This window comes from Ranitomeya imitator, chromosome 7 (genome assembly GCF_032444005.1).
Source record: "Ranitomeya imitator isolate aRanImi1 chromosome 7, aRanImi1.pri, whole genome shotgun sequence".
Classification (NCBI taxonomy): Eukaryota; Metazoa; Chordata; class Amphibia; order Anura; family Dendrobatidae; genus Ranitomeya; species Ranitomeya imitator.
This window is the reverse complement of record NC_091288.1, coordinates 202113368-202133640: the sequence shown is the minus strand read 5'-3', so window position 1 is coordinate 202133640 and position 20273 is coordinate 202113368. Positions and strand designations below refer to the sequence as shown.

Below are 20273 nucleotides of genomic sequence, written 5' to 3'. Positions count from 1 at the left end.
TGATGACTAGGTAGAGTATCTACAGGAACCGGACTGTGGGACTGGGCTTTACTAATCAGCTCAGGGCCAGATCGGCCTCTTTACATGGATGTCACCAAGTCGGCAGCAGTAGTTTATTAGTGGTGAGTAAAAAGATTCAAAAAGGACTGTGGTCAAGTAGCCATGTCTGTGGCCACCGGATCAGAGCTATGCGGAGCCAATGATGTGGGTAGGGTGAAAAGTCCATAGCTACCTGCCGGCGATTTTTTTTCCCCCCCCCCCTCAACTCTGTAGGTTAACGGGGTTGTCCCAGAAACAACTTCTATACAGTAGAAGTTTCTAAATGTGAACACTAGTGATATGACCGCATGGACGCCCATCAATAATGGAAAAATAGATCGACAGTCACAACATATGGAGAAATTTCCTGCTTGTTGGGCAATCTCTGCAGCTGTCCAACAGCCATGAGACATGGAGCCGCATGGACTCATGATTCAAGCACACCGGAGACACTGATAACACCCGAGCATGCTCAGATAACACCTTATCCCAGTACGTTCGCTCATCACTAATGATCACACAATATAGGATCTTCATGGACTGATGTCATATTTGGTCACCTCTGTGTCTGGTGATTAAAGGATTGCTCTTGCTCCACCTCAAGAGGCGAGCAGGATAGGTAATGTCATGTCTACTGCTACCTAATGTATCGGCACAATATTCTAATGTAGGACTATGGTTAAGTTCACATTAGCATCCTGGGGCTTTGCGGAGGGCTGTGTACATCCTCCGCTAAGCCCTACCTACTTCCCCATACTTCTTGCATACACATCTTTAACACTGGGTATGAAAGACATGCGGATCTGTTTAGACATGCCCACCAATCGTAAGGGAACATAAGTTGCGTTTTGTGCGAACGGTGGGCACGTCAAAACGACGCATCCACATGTCCTGCGTACCCAGTGTTAAAGATAGGTACGAAAGACGCATGCAGAAGTATATGGGGCTTAGCGGAGGGTATACACAGCACTCCGCAAAGCCCCCGAATGCTCATGTGAACCCAGCCTGACCCTTATCTAATGCTGCACAAGGAAATCCCAAGTTACTTCTTCACGCTCTCCTTGGCAAATGGGCATTTATCAACAAGTACCAGCAGCCTTGCCAACTTTTCACATGAGAATAGGTAAGTTTTAGTTGTATCTGCACATTTTTAGGTAATGCTCCTCTCCCAACTTTTCATAAAGTTTGGTTTGCCACCAATGGAAAGACAGAATGTATCTGCCATCTAGTGGGAAAATAACGGTACTGCATAACTTGGCACTGTACTTAGTCTGGAGGGGACAATAGTTAGTCAGATCTCGTTTTTTGTGCAGGTAATTATCAATATAAACACCCATTTTTCAGTATAGAAAACATTTATAGATTATATATAGTACACCCATAATCTTTTTATAGACCTGAGAACTAAAGTCAGTAATGCCTATGATAAATTAGGAAAGATATATCTTGGTACCGTGTTAGCCAGTAGATAGAAAAATATTAAGAATTGAGAGTCCTCAGTGGTTGTTACCATCTTTTCAGTTAGCCATTAAAAGGCATCAACCACTGAGGACTCAAATCTAAATATTTTTCTATGACAAATTAGGATGTTTCAGTAAAACGGTACATCTGTACTAGTTATGGCATCAGGGGTGTTGCTTCTCTGGAACATTTATGGCACATTGGTTTAAGCAGCTGTGAGCAGTGGGACCTGAACCAATCAAGAATGAGCGGGACCGTACATGTGTTTCTATTTTTATTGGCGTTCTGACGATTGCAGAACAAGTGGTGGGCCTGAATCTATTGGATATTTCTTGCATATCCTATGACCATGCCATAAATGTATCAGAGTGGAAACCCCATTAAATGTCATGTATTATGAGAACACTCCATTTAGTACATGCCTATAATACTTAGCGTTTCCAGTTTAGATGTTAAAGGCCAATCAACGTGGACATGAAAAGTATCCAAGTCATATAACACTCAGTCTTTCACTATATAACCTGGATGAGAAAAATTGTTCACCAGGTGTTAGCTAGTTAATAGACCTCCGGTCATCCTCTTCGTTAAGTATTGGTGTTCTGTCGGACTCCTCCTGTGGCTCTGTTTGAGGTCTCTTCTTTGTCATTTTGTTCAATATGCTTCCCTGCAAAAGAGGAAAAAAATAAATGAGAACATTCTCTGACACATGACTAATAATGGACATATTTGTAATTTGAGGGTATGAGAAAGTTCAGTGACAATTCCCTTTAGGAGCGGTTATGGTGGATTACTGTGATATAAGTGGAGCCTTCATGTCAATTAAGCTACAGCACTGAGATCACTAATTACCAGAGAGTCCTCACCAAGTCCAGGCACCAGCGTGGCGCTGGTGATTTTATCCTGACATGTACTCACTGTGACATGTACTCACAGCACCATGTACTAACCACTACAATCCTAGTGCATGCTCACTAGTTAACTACTGGTCATGTCATGGCAGCGTTGAGATCCCAGTAATTACTGGTGAGCACAGGTCTAGGCACTAGCAGTGACTTCGTCCAGCGGTGTCTACATGTCACTGTATGAAAAATTCCACGGCACTGATGCCAAACCCATGCTCACCGGTAAGTACTGTGACCTGAGTGGAGATGTCATAATTGCAGCTGAAGCACAGGGCTGCAATGGTGACTTAATCCAGAGGCGAGTAGGTCAGTGAATAAAATCATTGCTGCCCAGACCTGGTGAGCGCTCTCTGGTAATTACAGTAATCTGAGCACTGCAATGATATGACTGCTCTGCTCAGATCACAGTAATAACTGTCTGCTGAGCTATGTATCCAAGACTAGTTGAAGAACCTAGTATCTGTTCCCGAACCAGCTTTCCCAGGAACAGATTCACCTAGCAATTTTTTTTTTTTTTTTAAATAAACATATCACTGTACAAGTAAAAGTCCAGTGTATCACAATATAAAATTAATTCTCACTTGTGGGAAGTGCGAAAAAAAACCAGGAAAGAAAAAGCAATTTTGGCAATTGATTGTTTTTATCACTTTTTATTACATTTCTTTAGGAATGTAAGATGATAAAAATAATGAATATACTTCAAATCAACACGTCAACTCTTCACGCGCAAAAAACCCCAAACTGTACGTGAAAAACAAAAGAGCGAGATATCATTCATAAGTTTGTAACAAGTAAGTTTTGTATCGCCAGCATTATATGGACCTGGAGATTCAAGTTACCAGGTCATTTTTACCATACAATGAATGCCAGAAAAATAAAAAAAGAACTGGACAATGGTCAGGGCGAGACATATTCCGGGAACATTTCAAAAAACCTGATCTGCACATCCAAACATAGACACAGTGTGAACAGGTGCTGAACCCAGAGTCGCCAACTCGTATATATTTAAGTAAATAGGGCAGCACACTGCAGCGCCAAAACATGCAAACTTGAAAACACAAAATTTGAACTGCATTACTGCACTGAAAATATGAAAAATGAGAGCTTTTAGCGCATAAAAATGGCCAATTTTATGTGTACCTCGTAGCCACGATAAGGCATCTCAGATGCCTTATCGTGGCTACGAGGTACACATAAAATTGGCCATTTTTATGCGCTAAAAGCTCTCATTTTTCATATTTTCAGTGCAGTAATGCAGTTCAAATTTTGTGTTTTCAAGTTTGCATGTTTTGGCGCTGCAGTGTGCTGCCCTATTTACTTAAATATATTCCGGGAACAGCCCCATGCATGAGATGTAACACCGGCCAGAGGCCACATAGTTACCTGTTTTTTGTCCACGATGTTTAAGGTTATGGAAGTGAAGATACAAGCAATGGTATTTGCCAGCATGAAAATCATCATTTGTTGCCATCGCCATAAAGGAATCTTTGCTTCACTGCTAACAAAAGGGTTAAAAAAAAACAAAAAAACAATATAAACCATCAAGAGAATTAGAATAGAATAAATCAGTCACCGCTGGTAGTGAAATCTATAGTCACTTCCAGGCTGGCATATGAATAATAATATAATAATGAATAATGATAATTAATAATAATAATAATAATAATAATATGTTATCCTAGTAAAAGGATGAGGAAGTCACTAACACTTACCTAGATTTGGTACCAAGAATTCTGCCAACGATAAGATTAGAAATCCCGATGCCAATCATCTGCACGGAGGTGGCGAGACCCATGGCGGTTCCCAGAGTAGCTTGTGGGACTACAAGAGGGATGGATGGCCACATGCTCGCCTACAGGGAAGAGGTAGTGGCAGGTTAGACCAGTGTACCCAAAATAGTTGGATATTCTGTGTGACCCAACAGCTAATATGGCAGAAAGGAAGTAGCAATCGGACAGATACTTCCTGCCCCAGAAACTAAAGATGGATGTCTGAAGCAAACAGAACACTTCAAAGCAGCGTAACAAAAACTGGAATCTTTACAGCCTGAAATAGCTGATAACATAAAACAATAGATTGCCATCTACATTCCTGTATTAATGAACATAAACTCGTCTCATAACTTGTTCGCTCATCGGGTGATCGGCAGCCATGATTGTTGGGTAAAATGAGGAAGGAAGGAATCCGGCACAACCATCCAAAGATAAAATCCAGTTTATTCACAAACCATTAAAAATAAGGATCCCAGGAAACCGTGTAAAACCTGATGCGTTTCAGGCACTTAGCCATAGGACCTTCCTCCCTCCCCAAGGACGTGCCCTCCACATGTTTATTCTCCATCCTTAACATCAATTACCCAGCAGCGGTGAGCTCCATCCATTTTCCCTTTAAAATAAGGTAAAATGATCGATTGTGCTGCACAGAAGTTCATCATTCTCTGCAGCACATCATCCGGTGTAACCAGGACTTGCGCTGCTGAGCACAATATAGTACAGATCGCTCTTGCTCCATTGTTTAGAGCGGTCTGCCGATGCAAACATCGATTGACAGCCGTTTAATACCGCCAGTCGGTTCATGCACACGAACATTAGCTTTACAGTCACTACTAAAAACCCAAAATAAGACAGAAGACATGTTATACTTTACCGCTGCAAAGGAGTAAGTGACCCCAAGCCATAAGGTGGACACCAGCGGGGGGACAAAGGTGAACGCCAGCAGGGCAAACACTGGCAATGTGAGTACAGCACAGAGCACTGCCAGCAGACCCCTCATTCCTACATAGTCCTAGGACAGGCAACAAAATGAGATGTTAGGTCTTAAATAGGATTAATAAGATGGTACTCAGAATTACAGGGGCTAAAACTTACAATTAATATTCCTACAGCCGCAGACAGCACCAGAGAACTGTCATACACGGCCCCAGCGATATAGGACGCCGTCTGCTGATCATAGCCATCATACTTGTCTTGAATAAATTTGCTAGTAAAATAGAAGAAAAAAAAACAGTGATCAGGGCAAAATGAGAATCCTGTGACATCAGGATCATCATCACTGAGGGCCAAGGATAGAGTAGAGCAATAGAGGCAGCGTCATATAGAGTAAAGGTAGCTACGTGTGGGTGGATAAAAGTGGAGAAGATGAACACTAATGGCCTCTTTGGCTGAAACTCTCCTCCAGGTGACACAGGCTATAACTGGTCATCATCTAAGGCGCGAAGAAACATCATCAAGTGGCATTTTGGTGCTCCTGACTGGCATGTGGGCTCACTGAGAAACACATCTGTATATACTGGAGCCCTCACTTCAGCCCCTTAATCAGAGGGCATGTAAGGTCACCTAGGGTGAATGTTAAAGGGTCTAAATAAAGCCCACAACAGATAAGCTTCACTTACCTGGCATCAGCCACGAACGGGAATACTCCATTGTAGAAAAACATGATCGTCAGAACCAAGAGCCAGTAACGTAAGGGCAATCTGCGGATGTCCTGGACTCGCTGGAAATGAATAAAATATGAACATACAAATTTAGATTCCAAGTCACACTGCAGAGTGTATCGGGACTTTTTGCCAGTGCTATATCATCCCAATGACGTATATACCACCAGACATAGGTTCTGTGCATTATCATGGGGGACAACCCATCCACAAGCCCTTACAAGCACTCAGCCACCATTATAATAAGGAGCTCACCACTTAAGAGCTGATAAACAGGACTACTCTCAATATGGAGGACTCGTCCTGCTCATGTATTACATGGTTCCCCATTAATATCAAGGGGCACAAAATAATAGTAGTAGTAGTATTTGTCTTGTAGCAGACTACGGTCGAGCATCTCCTGTAAGTGCATGATATTACTTACCACTTTCTTGGATTCTTCCTGAATTGATCCGTCCAGTCCGAGCTGCTTCATTCCCAATTTATCCAGAATACTGACAGTAATGGCAGATAATAAGCCAAGGATGCACAGTATGGTTCCTACACAGGAAAACATGAAATTTATAAATGAAAAATTGTCACAAGAAAGGAGATCTAACCAATCTCTGATTACTATGGATCCTATGGCCAAAACCCCTACAGATCCTGAGAATGAAGGGGCTTCAAGGTCATTCCCTAAATAGCAAATATCTATGGAGAAAAAGGAACAGTGATTCCCAGGAAAGGAGTCCAGGAGTTCACTCTTTTCCACCTCTCTTTTTAGTTTCCATGCACAGCGGCGCTCTCGGACACCCGCTGTAACATCTCCATTGAAGTGAAAGGGCTGCACAGAGGCCCAGAGGGCGGCCATGCGAAGAAAACCCCTCTTTATTCCCATAAATAGTGGGGGTGCCGGCAGTCTACAAACCCTGTAATATGCCATCATTTTCGTAGATAGAAAACTGTTTAACTTCTCATAAATGGTTAAAGGGGTTTTCCCAAAATCAAAAGTTATCCTCTATCCATAGGAAGGGGCATAAATTGCTGATCCCCTGCAATCCCAAGAGTGGGGCTCTGCAGAAGCCAAGTGCAAATGCTCAGCCGATGCTCCATCCATGGACTGGAGGGAAAGAAAGCCAAGGGATGTACGCAACTTTCTCTGTTTATCCCATAGACCAGTGCTCCTCAGCTCCGGTCCTCAAGAGCAACCAACAGGTCATGTTTTTAGAATTTCCTTAGTATTGCACAGGTAATAATTGCATTACCTGGACAGGCAAGCATTCAATCACCTGTGCTATACTAAGAAAATCCTGAAAACATGACTTGTTGGTGGCTCTTGAGGACCGGAATTGGGGTACACGGCCATAGACGATGAATGATGAAGAGGACTCGCATGGGCAGCAGCACCTCACCAACAGGGGTAACGCACCTCCCCAAAGTGTCCACTGGATTCCAAAGTGATCTTCAAACCGCCGAGTGAGGAAGAAATTGAGAACACTTCCCAATCTGGAGAAGGACAGGGTCAGCCCGAACGCCAGAGCCAGCTCTTTCCCTTTAAACCAGAAGGCTGTGATCCGGTTCTGAACAACTGCAGAATGGTTGGGGGAGAAGAAAGGACATGACACGATGAGCAGATTTATCAAAATGGTGCAAAAAAAAAAAAAAAAAAAAGAAGTTACGCATAGCAACCAATCTCATTAACTCTTTATTTTCTCTTTGCCACGACAGCACCCACTTGAGAGAGGGGATCCGCATCTAGGAACAGGAAACCCTATGGAGAGAATAAAAGGGGCGGTCCCCCTCGCTCCCACAGTTGGTTTCCTGTTCTTAAGGGAACCCGTGGAGAAGAGGATACCCGGCCTAGACGGTGCCTGAGCGGTTTACCTTAGAGGACAGCAGGGGCTCTAGTGCTGGAAGCAGCGTCGGGGGTCCTGATGTCAGCTTCCCCCCTCTACTGGCAGGCACCGTGAGGCCAGGTTCGGAGAGTCGCCTGGCTCACGGAAGGAGGAGACGCTTCGGCGGGCAGAGTAGCACATGGGAAGAGCGACGTAGCGCACGGCGGTACGCGCGTGTGTGAAGCCCGGTATTTGCTCCCCCGGAAGTAAAGTAGAAGCTTCCGGGGTGAGAGGAGGGGAGAGGTGACGCCGGGCAGTGTGCAGACACACGCAAGATGGCCGCGACCCGGAAGTGATGAACACTTCCGGGTACAACAGGAAGAAGATGGCGGCATCCAGTGTAAAAGACGCCGACGCTGATCCCCCGGCGTCCAAGCATGGCTTCACCTCAGGACTCAGCGGTGCCTTCGTTAGAAGACACAGCTAAAGTACCTCACAGCAGCACAAGCAGCGGACGATCCAAGCAGAGCAGATCCTCCACAAAAAGCGCAAAAGAGAAAAGATCCGACCGATCCTCCTCTCAGCCTGTGCCTTCATCTCCTCCTCTCCAGCCGGTACCTTATTCAACTGCTTCACTGGGGTGAGTGTGTATCCCACCCTATTAAGCTGATTGTTGCCCCTTCTTTTTTCTCTATGCACCCTAGGCAAAAAAGATCCGAAAAATCAAAGCACAAACCGTGTGTCTTATGTACCCAGCCCCTCCCGGATAATCATACAAAGAGAATGTGTTATATTTGTATAGAAAACACCTTACGTGAGGAATCCTCAGTAAGATCTGATGACATCAGGCAGATGATCAGGGATGAATTACGGGCCTTACGTAGTTCAGAAAGTATTCCTGAAAGTAAAAGCAGGAAGTATAATTCACCAAAATCAGACTGTTCTACTGATAACGAAGATACGGATGTTTCCCAGGAATATATTTCCTCGGAAGGTGAACAAGATACGTGCTTTCCAACAGAGAGCATTGATAATCTTGTTAAATCTGTTTGTGACACCATGGGTATTGAGGACACTAAAGACCCCAAAACACCACAGGATATAATGTTCGCAGGATTGTCAGAAAGGAAAAGACCTACCTTTCCCATAATAACAGCAATCAAAAATGTAGTTAAAAAAAAGAATGGGAGAGCCATGGGCAGAGAGGCATGCCTTCATCAAAAAGGTGTTTTCCCTTTAAGGACGAGGACATGTCTGCTTTGGCCAAAGCCCCGAAGGTAGACGCGGTGGTTGCATCCACGTCCAAGAAATCCTTACTTCCAGTAGAGGATTCTGGTTCATTACAAGACCCACTGGACCGCAAAACCGACTCTCTGTTAAAATGGGCATGGGAATCACGTACGGGGGCATTCAAACCGGCGATATCAGCTACATGTACGGCAAGGTCCATGTTAGTCTGCTTAATGACCTAGAAGAAGGTCTAGAAGGCAGCCTCTCCAGAGATAAGTTGATCTCTTCTTTACCCCTAATCAGAGGCGCTACGGCATTTTTGGCGGACTCATCTGCTGACTATCCGGTTAGAAGCCAAATCAGCGGGCCTAACCAACGCGGCTCGTCGGGCCCTTTGGCTAAAGGTTTGGAAAGGAGACGCCCAAACAAAATCAAAATTATGTGGCCTTCCATGCCAGGATGAGTACCCGCTTGGTACAGAACTAGATAAAATCCTAACCAAAGCGGGTGAAAGGAAAAAAGGATTCCCTAATAACTATTTTACATCTTATCGGAGAGCATTCCAGAAGCCCGTTTTTAATAAGAGAAGGGATTTTAGAAACCAAGACCGCTGGGCCAATAAGGATACCAAACAGAAAGGTTCTTTTTTCGGAAAACGCCCATTTAAAATGGAAGACAAACCACATTAGGACAGATCTACCAGTCAAAAAAATTGAATATCTTTTTAAAGAACCAAACCTTCAAGATGGAATCGATCAGATCCACTGTAAAACTTCTGTTCCCTGGGTGCTTTATGGCAGTCCTCGACCTAAAAGATGCGTATTACCATCTACCAATTTATATTGAATATCAGCAGTATCTGCGTGTGGCAATCATGATGAAGGGGCGAATACGTCTCTTCAATATACAGCAATGCCCTTTCGACTGTCAATAGCTCCCAGAGTCTTTACTAAATTAATCTCAGAAGTGATGTCATTTTTAAAGATTAAAAGACACCCTCATAGTTCCATACTTAGATGACCTTCTGGTGGTGGGAGACTCCCCTGCACAATGTGAACAGCGCCTATCTACTACAATCTCATCCCTACAGGAAATGGGATGGCTGATTAACTGGGAAAAATCCAGATTGTCTCCAACAACCTGTCAAACATTCTTAGGTCTTATCTTAAGGTACCGTCACATTAAGCGACGCTGCAGCGATCTAGACAACGATCCCGATCGCTGCAGCGTCGCTGTGTGGTCGCTGGAGAGCTGTCACACAGACAGCTCTCCAGCGACCAACTATGCGAAGTTCCCTGGTAACCAGGGTAAACATCGGGTTACTAAGCGCAGCAAACACTACATACTTACATTCCGGTGTCTGTCCCCCGGCGCTCTGCTTCTCTGCACTGACTGTCAGCGCCAGCCGGAAAGCAGAGCACAGCGGTGACGTCACCGCTGTGCTTTCCGGCCGCTGCACTTACACAGTGCAGAGAAGCACAGCGCCGGAGAGGACAGACACCGGAATGTAAAGTATGTAGTGTTTTTTTTTTCTTTTATGTTTACGCTGGTAACCAGGGTAAACATCGGGTTACTAAGCGCGGCCCTGCACTTAGTAACCCGATGTTTACCCTGGTTACCAGTGAAGACATCGCTGAATCGGCATCACACACGCCGATTCAGCGATGTCTGCGGGAGTCCAGCGACGAAATAAAGTTCTGGACTTTCTGCGCCGACCAACGATGGCATAGCAGGATCCTGATCGCTGCTGCCTGTCAAACTCAACGATATCGCTAGCCAGGACGCTGCAACGTCACGGATCGCTAGCGATATCGTTCAGTGTGAAGGTACCTTTAGACTCTGAATTGTCAGAGGTGTTTCCTTCCAGAATCCAAACAGTTAACAATAAAAAGTAAGGTACAATCAGTAATTAATAACCCTGTAATCTCTCTCAGACAAGGTATGTCCCTTCTAGGTTCCTTTACATCATGCATTCCGGCGGTTCCATGGGCTCAATTCCACACTAGACAGTTGCAGTATACAATATTATAGGAAGAAGGGAAATTACAAGGCCATTTAGGTAGCCGTCTATACCTTCCATTAAACGTAATCGAGTCCCTCTCCTGGTGGTTAGAGCCGAGTCACCTTGTCGGTGGGGTCCCTTGGGTAATTAAACCTTCAAAAAAACAATTTTTTACTGACGCTAGTCCTACGGGTTGGGGGGCACATCTAGAAGACCAAATAGTTCAAGGGCAATGGTCTATTAGTGAGTCAAACGATTCATCTAATGAAAGGGAACTAAAAGCCATCTATCATGCCTTATGTAAATTCCTTCCGCAGGTACACGGAACTCGAACAAGAATACTATCAGACAACATGACATCTGTCGCATACATAAACCATCAAGGAGGAACGAGATCAGGAGCTCTCATGTCTATAAGGGTACCGTCACACAGTGGCATTTTGATCGCTACGACGGCACGATCCGTGACGCTCCAGCATCGTAACAATAACGCTCCAGCGTCGTAGACTGCTGTCACACTTTGCAATGTACGACGCTGGAGCGATAATTTCATGACGTATGTGTGATGTAGAAGCCATTGGTTACTATGCGCACATCGTATACAATATCGTGCACACCTTTGTTACACCATGCGATCATGCCGCCACAGCGGGACACTAGACGACGAAAGAAAGTTTCAAACGATCTGCTACGACGTACGATTCTCAGCGGGGTCCCTGATCGCAGGAGCGTGTCAGACACAGCGAGATCGCTGGAACGTCACGGATATATCGCTGGAACGTCACAAATCGTGCCGTCGTAGCGATCAAAATGCCACTGTGTGACGGTACCCTAACAGACGACATCCTATCTATGGCCGAGACGCATCTTCTATCTTTGTCAGCACTACATGTCAGAGGAGTGGACAATTCAAAGGCAGATTTCTTCAGCCGTCACACTCTCCATCAAGGAGAATGGGTACTCAGTCGTCGTATCTTCACAATGATAACCAAGAAGTGGGGCACTCCCAAAATAGACCTTTTTGCAACAAGAAACAGACAAGTCAAAAAGTTCGCTTCATTATTCCTGTCCGACAACCCCAATATCCTCAATGCTCTCCAAGTTCCGTGGACATTCCGCCAAACATATGCATTTCCTCCATTAATACTCCTTCCGACTGTAATAAGGAAGATAAGGGAGGACAAAGCAAACATAATTCTAAGAGCTCCTTTTTGGCCCAAGAGACCATGGTTTTCCTGGCTCAGAGCCATGTCAGTCTCGGATCCATGGATCCTTCCAGAGGCTCAGGACCTTCTCTCTCAAGGTCCCTTCAACCACCCTCATGTGAAGGGCCTACGGTTGACAGCCTGGAATTTGAGAGGCAGCTATTAAAACTAAGAGGCATTTCAGAAAAGTTGATTGATACCCTTCTACTAAGTAGAAAGAGATCTACAACAAATATATATGTAAGAGTATGGAACAAATTTCTCACCTTTTGCCCAACAGCTCTGTCAAAAGAAATTCCCATTTCTGATATTTTAGAATTTCTCCATAAAGGACGTGACTTAGGCTCATCAGTCAGTACACTGAAGGTACAGGTTTCTGCTTTAGGAGCCCTATATAGTCACAATATTGCCGGAGACAGATGAGTAGCACGATTCATTTCAGCATGAAAAAAAGAGGGCAGAACCAATCCAGACCCCCCGTATACCACCGTGGGACCTTAATCTAGTTCTAGACGCCCTAACAGAGGACCCATTTGAGCCAATACACTCGGCCCACATAAAATACGTCACTCTTAAGACAGCTCTTCTTGTTGCTTTAGTGTCAGCCAGAAGAGTAGGTGACATTCAGGCATTATCGGTAGACCCTTCAATTATGTCAATATTCCAGGATACAATGGTCTTAAAAACAGACCCTTCTTACCTAAAGTAGGTACTAAATTTCACAGGTCTCATGAAATCATCCTTCCTTCCTTCTATAGTAACCCCACAAATCAGGAAGAGGAAAGATACCATACACTAAATGTAAGAAGGGCTATAATAGCTTACCTAGACAGAACTAGCCCTTGGAGGAAGAGCAGGGCTCTATTTCCTTCCAGGGCCATAAGAAAGGTTCTGGTGTCACGAAGAACACATTATCCCGGTGGATTCGGAACGAAATTTGCCTGGCCTATTCATCAAAAGGGGAGAACCCGCCTGAGACTGTAAAGGCACACTCTACCCGGGCGATGGCTTCATCCTGGGCTGAGAGAGCGGAGGTTCCAATAGAACTGATATGTAAAGCCGCAACTTGGTCTTCTCCTACTACCTTCTATAATCACTATAGATTGGACTTGTCTTCCTCATCTGACTTGTCTGTCGGTAGATCAGTTCTTAACACGGTAATCCCTCCCAAATGACTATCTCTGTAAGTCTCTCAAGTGGGTGCTGTCGTGGCGAAGAGAAAACACAGGATTACTTACCGGTAATGCTCTTTTATAGAGCCATGACAGCACCCCTTCACTTCCCTCCCTAATAATTATCTACTATATAATTGTCTAAGGGTCACTTCCGTCTGTCTGTCTGTCATGGATATTCATTGGTCGCGGCCTCTGTGTCATGGAAATCCAAGTCGCTAATCGGTCACGGCAAAACAGCCACGACCAATCAGCGACGGGCACAGTACGGAAGAAAATGGCCGCTCCTTACTCCCCGCAGTCAGTGCCCGGCGCCCGCATACTCCCCTCCAGTCACCACTCACACAGGGTTAATGCCGGTGGTAACGGACCGCATTATGCCGCGGGTAACGCACTCCGTAACCGCTGCTATTGACCATGTGTGTCCCCAACTTTTTACTATTGATGCTACCTATGCGGCATCAATAGTAAAAAAAATGTAATGTTAAGAATAATAAAAAAAACAAAAAACCTGCTATTCTCACCCTCCGACGTCGCGGTGTCCTCGGCAGTGCAAGCGGCAGGTTCCGGGGCCAAGGATGCTATGCGAGAAGGACCTTCCATGATGTCACAGTCATGTGATCGCGAAGTCATCACAGGTCCTGCGCTCATCCAACCCTGGGACCGGAAGTTGCCGCATGCACTGCACACAGGCGACAGGACTACAAGGGCTCCCTCGGAAGGTGAGTAAATCTTTATTTTTTATTTTAACTCTTTTTTAACCTGTTACACACGTGTCTGGGCAATATACTACATGGCTGGGCAATATACTACATGGCTGGGCAATATACTACATGGCTGGGCAATATACTACATGGCTGGGCAATATACTACGTCGTTGTGCAATATACTACGTCGCTGGGCAATATACTACGTGACTGGGCAATATACTACGTGGACATGCATATTCTAGAATACCTGATGCGTTAGAATCGGGCCACCATCTAGTTCTTTCATAAGAGCACGGATAAGGGTGAATGGTTCTTGTAGTTAGCAATATTTATGTTAACTAAAGATAAATAATGATATTGGATTGCCTACTAATACTGGTGGGCTGTTCCTCTCATTCTCTGTAACCCAACTGTGGGAGCGAGGGGGACCACCCCTTTTATTCTCTCCATAGAGTTTCCTGTTCTTAGGGGCGGATCCCCTCTCTCAAGTGGGTGCTGTCGTAGGCTCTATAAAACAGTATTACCGGTAAGTAATCCGGTGTTTTCTGAGGTGCCTCAAAAAAAATCTAAGAAGGAAGAGGATTGGTTGCAAGGAACGACTACTGCAGGAAAACACAGAACTTCTTACTAGTCAGTGATCCGTTCCCCGAGCCGAACAGCAGGCGTCCTGTCAACATCAGCGGCAGCAGGTAGGGACTTCCTTTAAAGTGTGACCCCAAAGCGAATATGGAGGAGCCCACAACAGTCAATGAAGAAAACAGGAACAGGCCGACTGCAAGGAACTCAATGTTACAGGATGAAGATGCCCCGGCCCCAATCATTAGAGACACAATAAATATAGGACATTTTCAAAACAGCAAACTAAAGACGACTACACTGAGCTGAAGGAGCTGTTCAGGCTTTTTTTCCCCCCAGAATCAGCGCCACTGCTTACTATGGGGTGCATCTGGTATCGCAACTGAGCCCCATAGGAGTAGACGGAGCAGAGCTGCTAGACCAAGCACATGCCTGGAAAATCCCTTAAAACTCTTCCCTCTGCAGGTCGTCATGTAGCAGGTGCAAGGAACAGGCTGAGGAGTAACACGGACTGCACCCGCCACTGACAGCAGCGAACAGAGCTAGCTGCGATCGCTGCTGTTTAACCACTTAAATGCCTCTGTCAATCTCTCACAACTCCATTTAGGTGGTGCAATCCCAGTGGGGCATCTAGAGGCCTTCCGAAAGCTCACAGTCACCACCCTCTTGGTAATCCTGTGAGGCCAAGACACATTGCTGTGCGTCATGGCAGATCACCATTTGTATTATCTGCCCTGCAATGCTGAGTAATTGCAGTATGTAGTATAAAGGTAAAAATTAATAAAAATAAATGCACGAGTGCGCATCACTACTCACCACAAAAACTACAAGACCTAACATAGCTCCATTAATGGAAAAAGAGAGGTTACAAGTATCAAAAAAAAAAAAAAAATCTTCTCATAACACCCCCCCCCCAAAAAAAAAAAACAAAAAAAAAAAAAAAACCACTATGTGGGAAGTGCATGTTTTTCACCCCATCTAGATTTTTTTTTTTTTTTTTAAGAAAGCGCAAAAAATGAAACATCGGCTGTAACAATGAGCAGTTAAGACTGTCTCTTACTCACATCTGTTCCCTAGCTTATCTATGAGGAATCCAGCCAGGATAACAACCAAGGCGTTCCTAAAGGAGAAAAAACAAGTAATATTCTGAAAGTTTTTTTTTTTTTTTTTTTTTAAACGGTTATTTCTTGCAGTTTTAGATCAATGCTAAAAGTCAGCAAACATGATTTTAGCATTCAGAGGTCCTGATCATACCCCGCTCACACAGCAGCACAGCTTAGACCATTTATAATTTTGCATTGCAAGTGAGCAAAAAAAAAAAAAAAAGAAGAAAAGTTAACTAATTCTATGCTGTAATGCATGTCGTGTGCATTTATTGTAACATAGTAACATAGTTAGTAAGGCCGAAAAAAGACATTTGTCCATCCAGTTCAGCCTATATTCCATCATAATAAATCCCCAGATCTACGTCCTTCTACAGAACCTAATAATTGTATGATACAATATTGTTCTGCTCCAGGAAGACATCCAGGCCTCTCTTGAACCCCTCGACTGAGTTCGCCATCACCACCTCCTCAGGCAAGCAATTCCAGATTCTCACTGCCCTAACAGTAAAGAATCCTCTTCTATGTTGGTGGAAAAACCTTCTCTCCTCCAGACGCAAAGAATGCCCCCTTGTGCCCGTCACCTTCCTTGGTATAAACAGATCCTCAGCGAGATATTTGTATTGTCCCCTTATATACTTATACATGGTTATTAGATCGCCCCTCAGTCGTCTTTTTTCTAGACTAAATAATCCTAATTTCGCTAATCTATCTGGGTATTGTAGTTCTCCCATCCCCTTTATTAATTTTGTTGCCCTCCTTTGTACTCTCTCTAGTTCCATTATATCCTTCCTGAGCACCGGTGCCCAAAACTGGACACAGTACTCCATGTGCGGTCTAACTAGGGATTTGTACAGAGGCAGTATAATGCTCTCATCATGTGTATCCAGACCTCTTTTAATGCACCCCATGATCCTGTTTGCCTTGGCAGCTGCTGCCTGGCACTGGCTGCTCCAGGTAAGTTTATCATTAACTAGGATCCCCAAGTCCTTCTCCCTGTCAGATTTACCCAGTGGTTTCCCGTTCAGTGTGTAATGGTGATATTGATTCCCTCTTCCCATGTGTATAACCTTACATTTATCATTGTTAAACCTCATCTGCCACCTTTCAGCCCAAGTTTCCAACTTATCCAGATCCATCTGTAGCAGAATACTATCTTCTCTTGTATTAACTGCTTTACATAGTTTTGTATCATCTGCAAATATCGATATTTTACTGTGTAAACCTTCTACCAGATCATTAATGAATATGTTGAAGAGAACAGGTCCCAATACTGACCCCTGCGGTACCCCACTGGTCACAGCGACCCAGTTAGAGACTATACCATTTATAACCACCCTCTGCTTTCTATCACTAAGCCAGTTACTAACCCATTTACACACATTTTCCCCCAGACCAAGCATTCTCATTTTGTGTACCAACCTCTTGTGCGGCACGGTATCAAACGCTTTGGAAAAATCGAGATATACCACGTCCAATGACTCACCGTGGTCCAGTCTATAGCTTACCTCTTCATAAAAACTGATTAGATTGGTTTGACAGGAGCGATTTCTCATAAACCCATGCTGATATGGAGTTAAACAGTTATTCTCATTGAGATAATCCAGAATAACATCCCTCAGAAACCCTTCAAATATTTTACCAACAATAGAGGTTAGACTTACTGGCCTATAATTTCCAGGTTCACTTTTAGAGCCCTTTTTGAATATTGGCACCACGTTCCTGCGGAACAGACCCTGTCGCTATAGAGTCACTAAAAATAAGAAATAATGGTTTATCTATTACATTACTTAGTTCTCTTAGTACTCGTGGGTGTATGCCATCCGGACCCGGAGATTTATCTATTTTAATCTTATTTAGCCGGTTTCGCACCTCTTCTTGGGTTAGATTGGTGACCCTTAATATAGGGTTTTCATTGTTTCTTGGGATTTCACCTAGCATTTCATTTTCCACCGTGAATACCGTGGAGAAGAAGGTGTTTAATATGTTAGCTTTTTCCTCGTCATCTACAACCATTCTTTCCTCACTATTTTTTAAGGGGCCTACATTTTCAGTTTTTATTCTTTTACTATTGATATAGTTGAAGAACAGTTTGGGATTAGTTTTACTCTCCTTAGCAATGTGCTTCTCTGTTTCCTTTTTGGCAGCTTTAATTAGTTTTTTAGATAAAGTATTTTTCTCCCTATAGTTTTTTAGAGCTTCAATGGTGCCATCCTGCTTTAGTAGTGCAAATGCTTTCTTTTTACTGTTAATTGCCTGTCTTACTTCTTTGTTTAGCCACATTGGGTTTTTCCTATTTCTAGTCCTTTTATTCCCACAAGGTATAAACCGCTTACACTGCCTATTTAGGATGTTCTTAAACATTTCCCATTTATTATCTGTATTCTCATTTCTGAGGATATTGTCCCAGTCTACCAGATTAAGGGCATCTCTAAGCTGTTCAAACTTTGCCTTCCTAAAGTTCAATGTTTTTGTGACTCCCTGACAAGTCCCCCTAGTGAAAGACAGGTGAAACTGCACAATATTGTGGTCGCTATTTCCTAAATGCCCAACCACCTGCAGATTTGTTATTCTGTCAGGTCTATTAGATAGTATTAGGTCTAAAAGTGCTGCTCCTCTGGTTGGATTCTGCACCAATTGTGAAAGATAATTTTTCTTGGTTATTAGCAGAAACCTGTTGCCTTTATGGGTTTCACAGGTTTCTGTTTCCCAGTTAATATCCGGGTAGTTAAAGGCCACAGAGCACTGGTCTTGGAGACGGTCTGTAGGAATGGTACTAAGCATGTGCATGATGGTGGGCTGGATGGTGAGGAGGGGGCGAGTATACTTTGCAGCATGACACTGTACCTCTAGAATATCTGAGAATCAACACGTCCTCATTCACCCCTGTCCCCGCCATGAAGCTGGTGTACAAGACGACTGACGGATTTTGCTAATCCTACTTACGTCCAGGCGTAGATGGCATATAACAGGTTGTATTGCTCTGGGGTCATGCCGAGCCCCTCCACACAGCTGCTGTTACCATAGCTGCTCCCATTAGCACATGTCAGGTTCTGTAAATTTAGGAAAGTCTAACATTACTATTAAACCCTTAAAGTTGATCTGTCTCCCGTGTTTTGACACCTAAACTAAGTGTAGCATAGTGATGTGTCACTTACTGGGCTGCTTGCTGCAGTTTTAGATAAAATCAATGACTTATGAACAGATTAGGCCTCTTTCACACTTGCGTCGTGTGGCCTCCGTCGCAATGCGTTGTTTTAAGAAAAAAAACGCATCCTGCAAATGTGCCCGCAGGATGTGGTTTTTTCCCATAGACTTGTATTGCCGACGGATCGCGACGTATGGCCATACATCGCATCCATCGTGCACTGGAGGCGTCGTGTTTTGGTGGACCGTCATCACGAATACGGTAGTTACTTACCGATAACGGTATTTCTCAGAGCCCATGACAGCACTACCAGAGAGAGAGGGAATCCGCCCTTCAGGACAGGAAACCTACAGGATAAAAAGGGCGGTACCTCTCTCCTGCGTCAGTTTGGTTTACATAGCATCAGAGGTCCTCCAGGTTAGTGACAACAGGAAAATATACAATTTTAGCAAAATATTTATCAAGATTACACCGTGTCTAAATTAAAACCACACATTTCATATAATAAGGTGCTCACCGCACACGTGATAGGGTGGGAATAAGCAGGTGCTGTCATGGGCTCTGAGAAATACCGTTATCGGTAAGTAACTACCGTATTCTCAGTCGCCCATGACAGCACTACCAGAGAGAATTACAGAGATCATTGCTTTAGGGAGGGACCACAGCCTGCAAGACCCTTCTTCCGAAGGCTAAGTCAGATGAAGAGGCCAGGTCTAAGCGGTAGTGCCTAAAGAAGGTTGAAGGTGATGACCAGGTGGCCGCCTTGCAGATTTTGTCTATTGGTACCTCCGACCTTTCGGCCCAGGAGGTCGCCATGGCTCTTGTAGAATGCGCCTTGAGCCCTTCAGGAACTGCGTTTCCCGTGGACGAGTATGCCAAGGCTATCGCATCAGTTACCCAGCGAGCTATAGTGCTTTTGGAGGCTTTGAGTCCTTTCCTAGGTCCCTGAAAACAGATAAAGAGACCCTTCCTTCCTATACTGTCGGGAGGATTCTAAGTAGTGTATTAAACATCTTCTCACATCTAAAGTGTGGAACTTTTCCTCTTTTTTATTTTTAGGGTTTGGACAAAAGGAGGGAAGGATTATTTCTTGGGACCTGTGGAAATTGGAAGCAACTTTGGGTAGATAAGCGGGATCTGTTTTTAGTATTACCCTATCATCCATGATTTGTGTGAATGGAGGGTTCGCAGATAGAGCCTGGAGGTCACTAATTCTACGGGCAGATGTCAAAGCTGTGAGAAGGGCCGTTTTGAAAGATAAGATTTTAAGTGGTAATGAATCTATGGGTTCGAATGGGGGTTCTGTCAGAGCTGATAGGACTAAATTTAAGTCCCAGGATGGAAGGCTTCTGATTTTTAAAGGTTTAGATCGTATCGCAGCTTTAATAAACCTTGTTACCCATGGGTTAGAGGCAATACTCTCACTATATAATGCACCTAAGGCCGCTATTTGCACTTTTAAGGTGCTCACCGAGAGG

At 44.2% G+C, this 20273-nt stretch overlaps 1 protein-coding gene across 5 annotated transcripts in view; it reads right to left on the bottom strand.

Annotated features, from left to right (window-relative positions):
* Positions 1-20273, bottom strand: part of LOC138645243 (lysosomal dipeptide transporter MFSD1-like) — a 34483-nt gene that overhangs the window by 5414 nt on the left and 8796 nt on the right. For 3 of the 5 annotated variants that reach the window (XM_069734394.1, XM_069734397.1, XM_069734395.1), the window contains 11 exons: positions 18594-18700; positions 15609-15664; positions 14597-14740; positions 7244-7402; positions 6260-6375; positions 5794-5894; positions 5270-5381; positions 5049-5186; positions 4115-4254; positions 3786-3900; positions 258-2164 (listed from right to left, as the gene is read on the bottom strand). In XM_069734394.1, coding sequence (XP_069590495.1) covers positions 2054-2164; positions 3786-3900; positions 4115-4254; positions 5049-5186; positions 5270-5381; positions 5794-5894; positions 6260-6375; positions 7244-7402; positions 14597-14740; positions 15609-15664; positions 18594-18700 — 1299 coding nt within the window. In that variant the 3' untranslated portion in view covers positions 258-2053. Of the gene's footprint in view, positions 1-257; positions 2165-3785; positions 3901-4114; positions 4255-5048; positions 5187-5269; positions 5382-5793; positions 5895-6259; positions 6376-7243; positions 7403-14596; positions 14741-15608; positions 15665-18593; positions 18701-20273 lie in introns of those variants that run through there. The other 2 variants (XM_069734396.1, XM_069734398.1) reach the window with 2 other exon arrangements.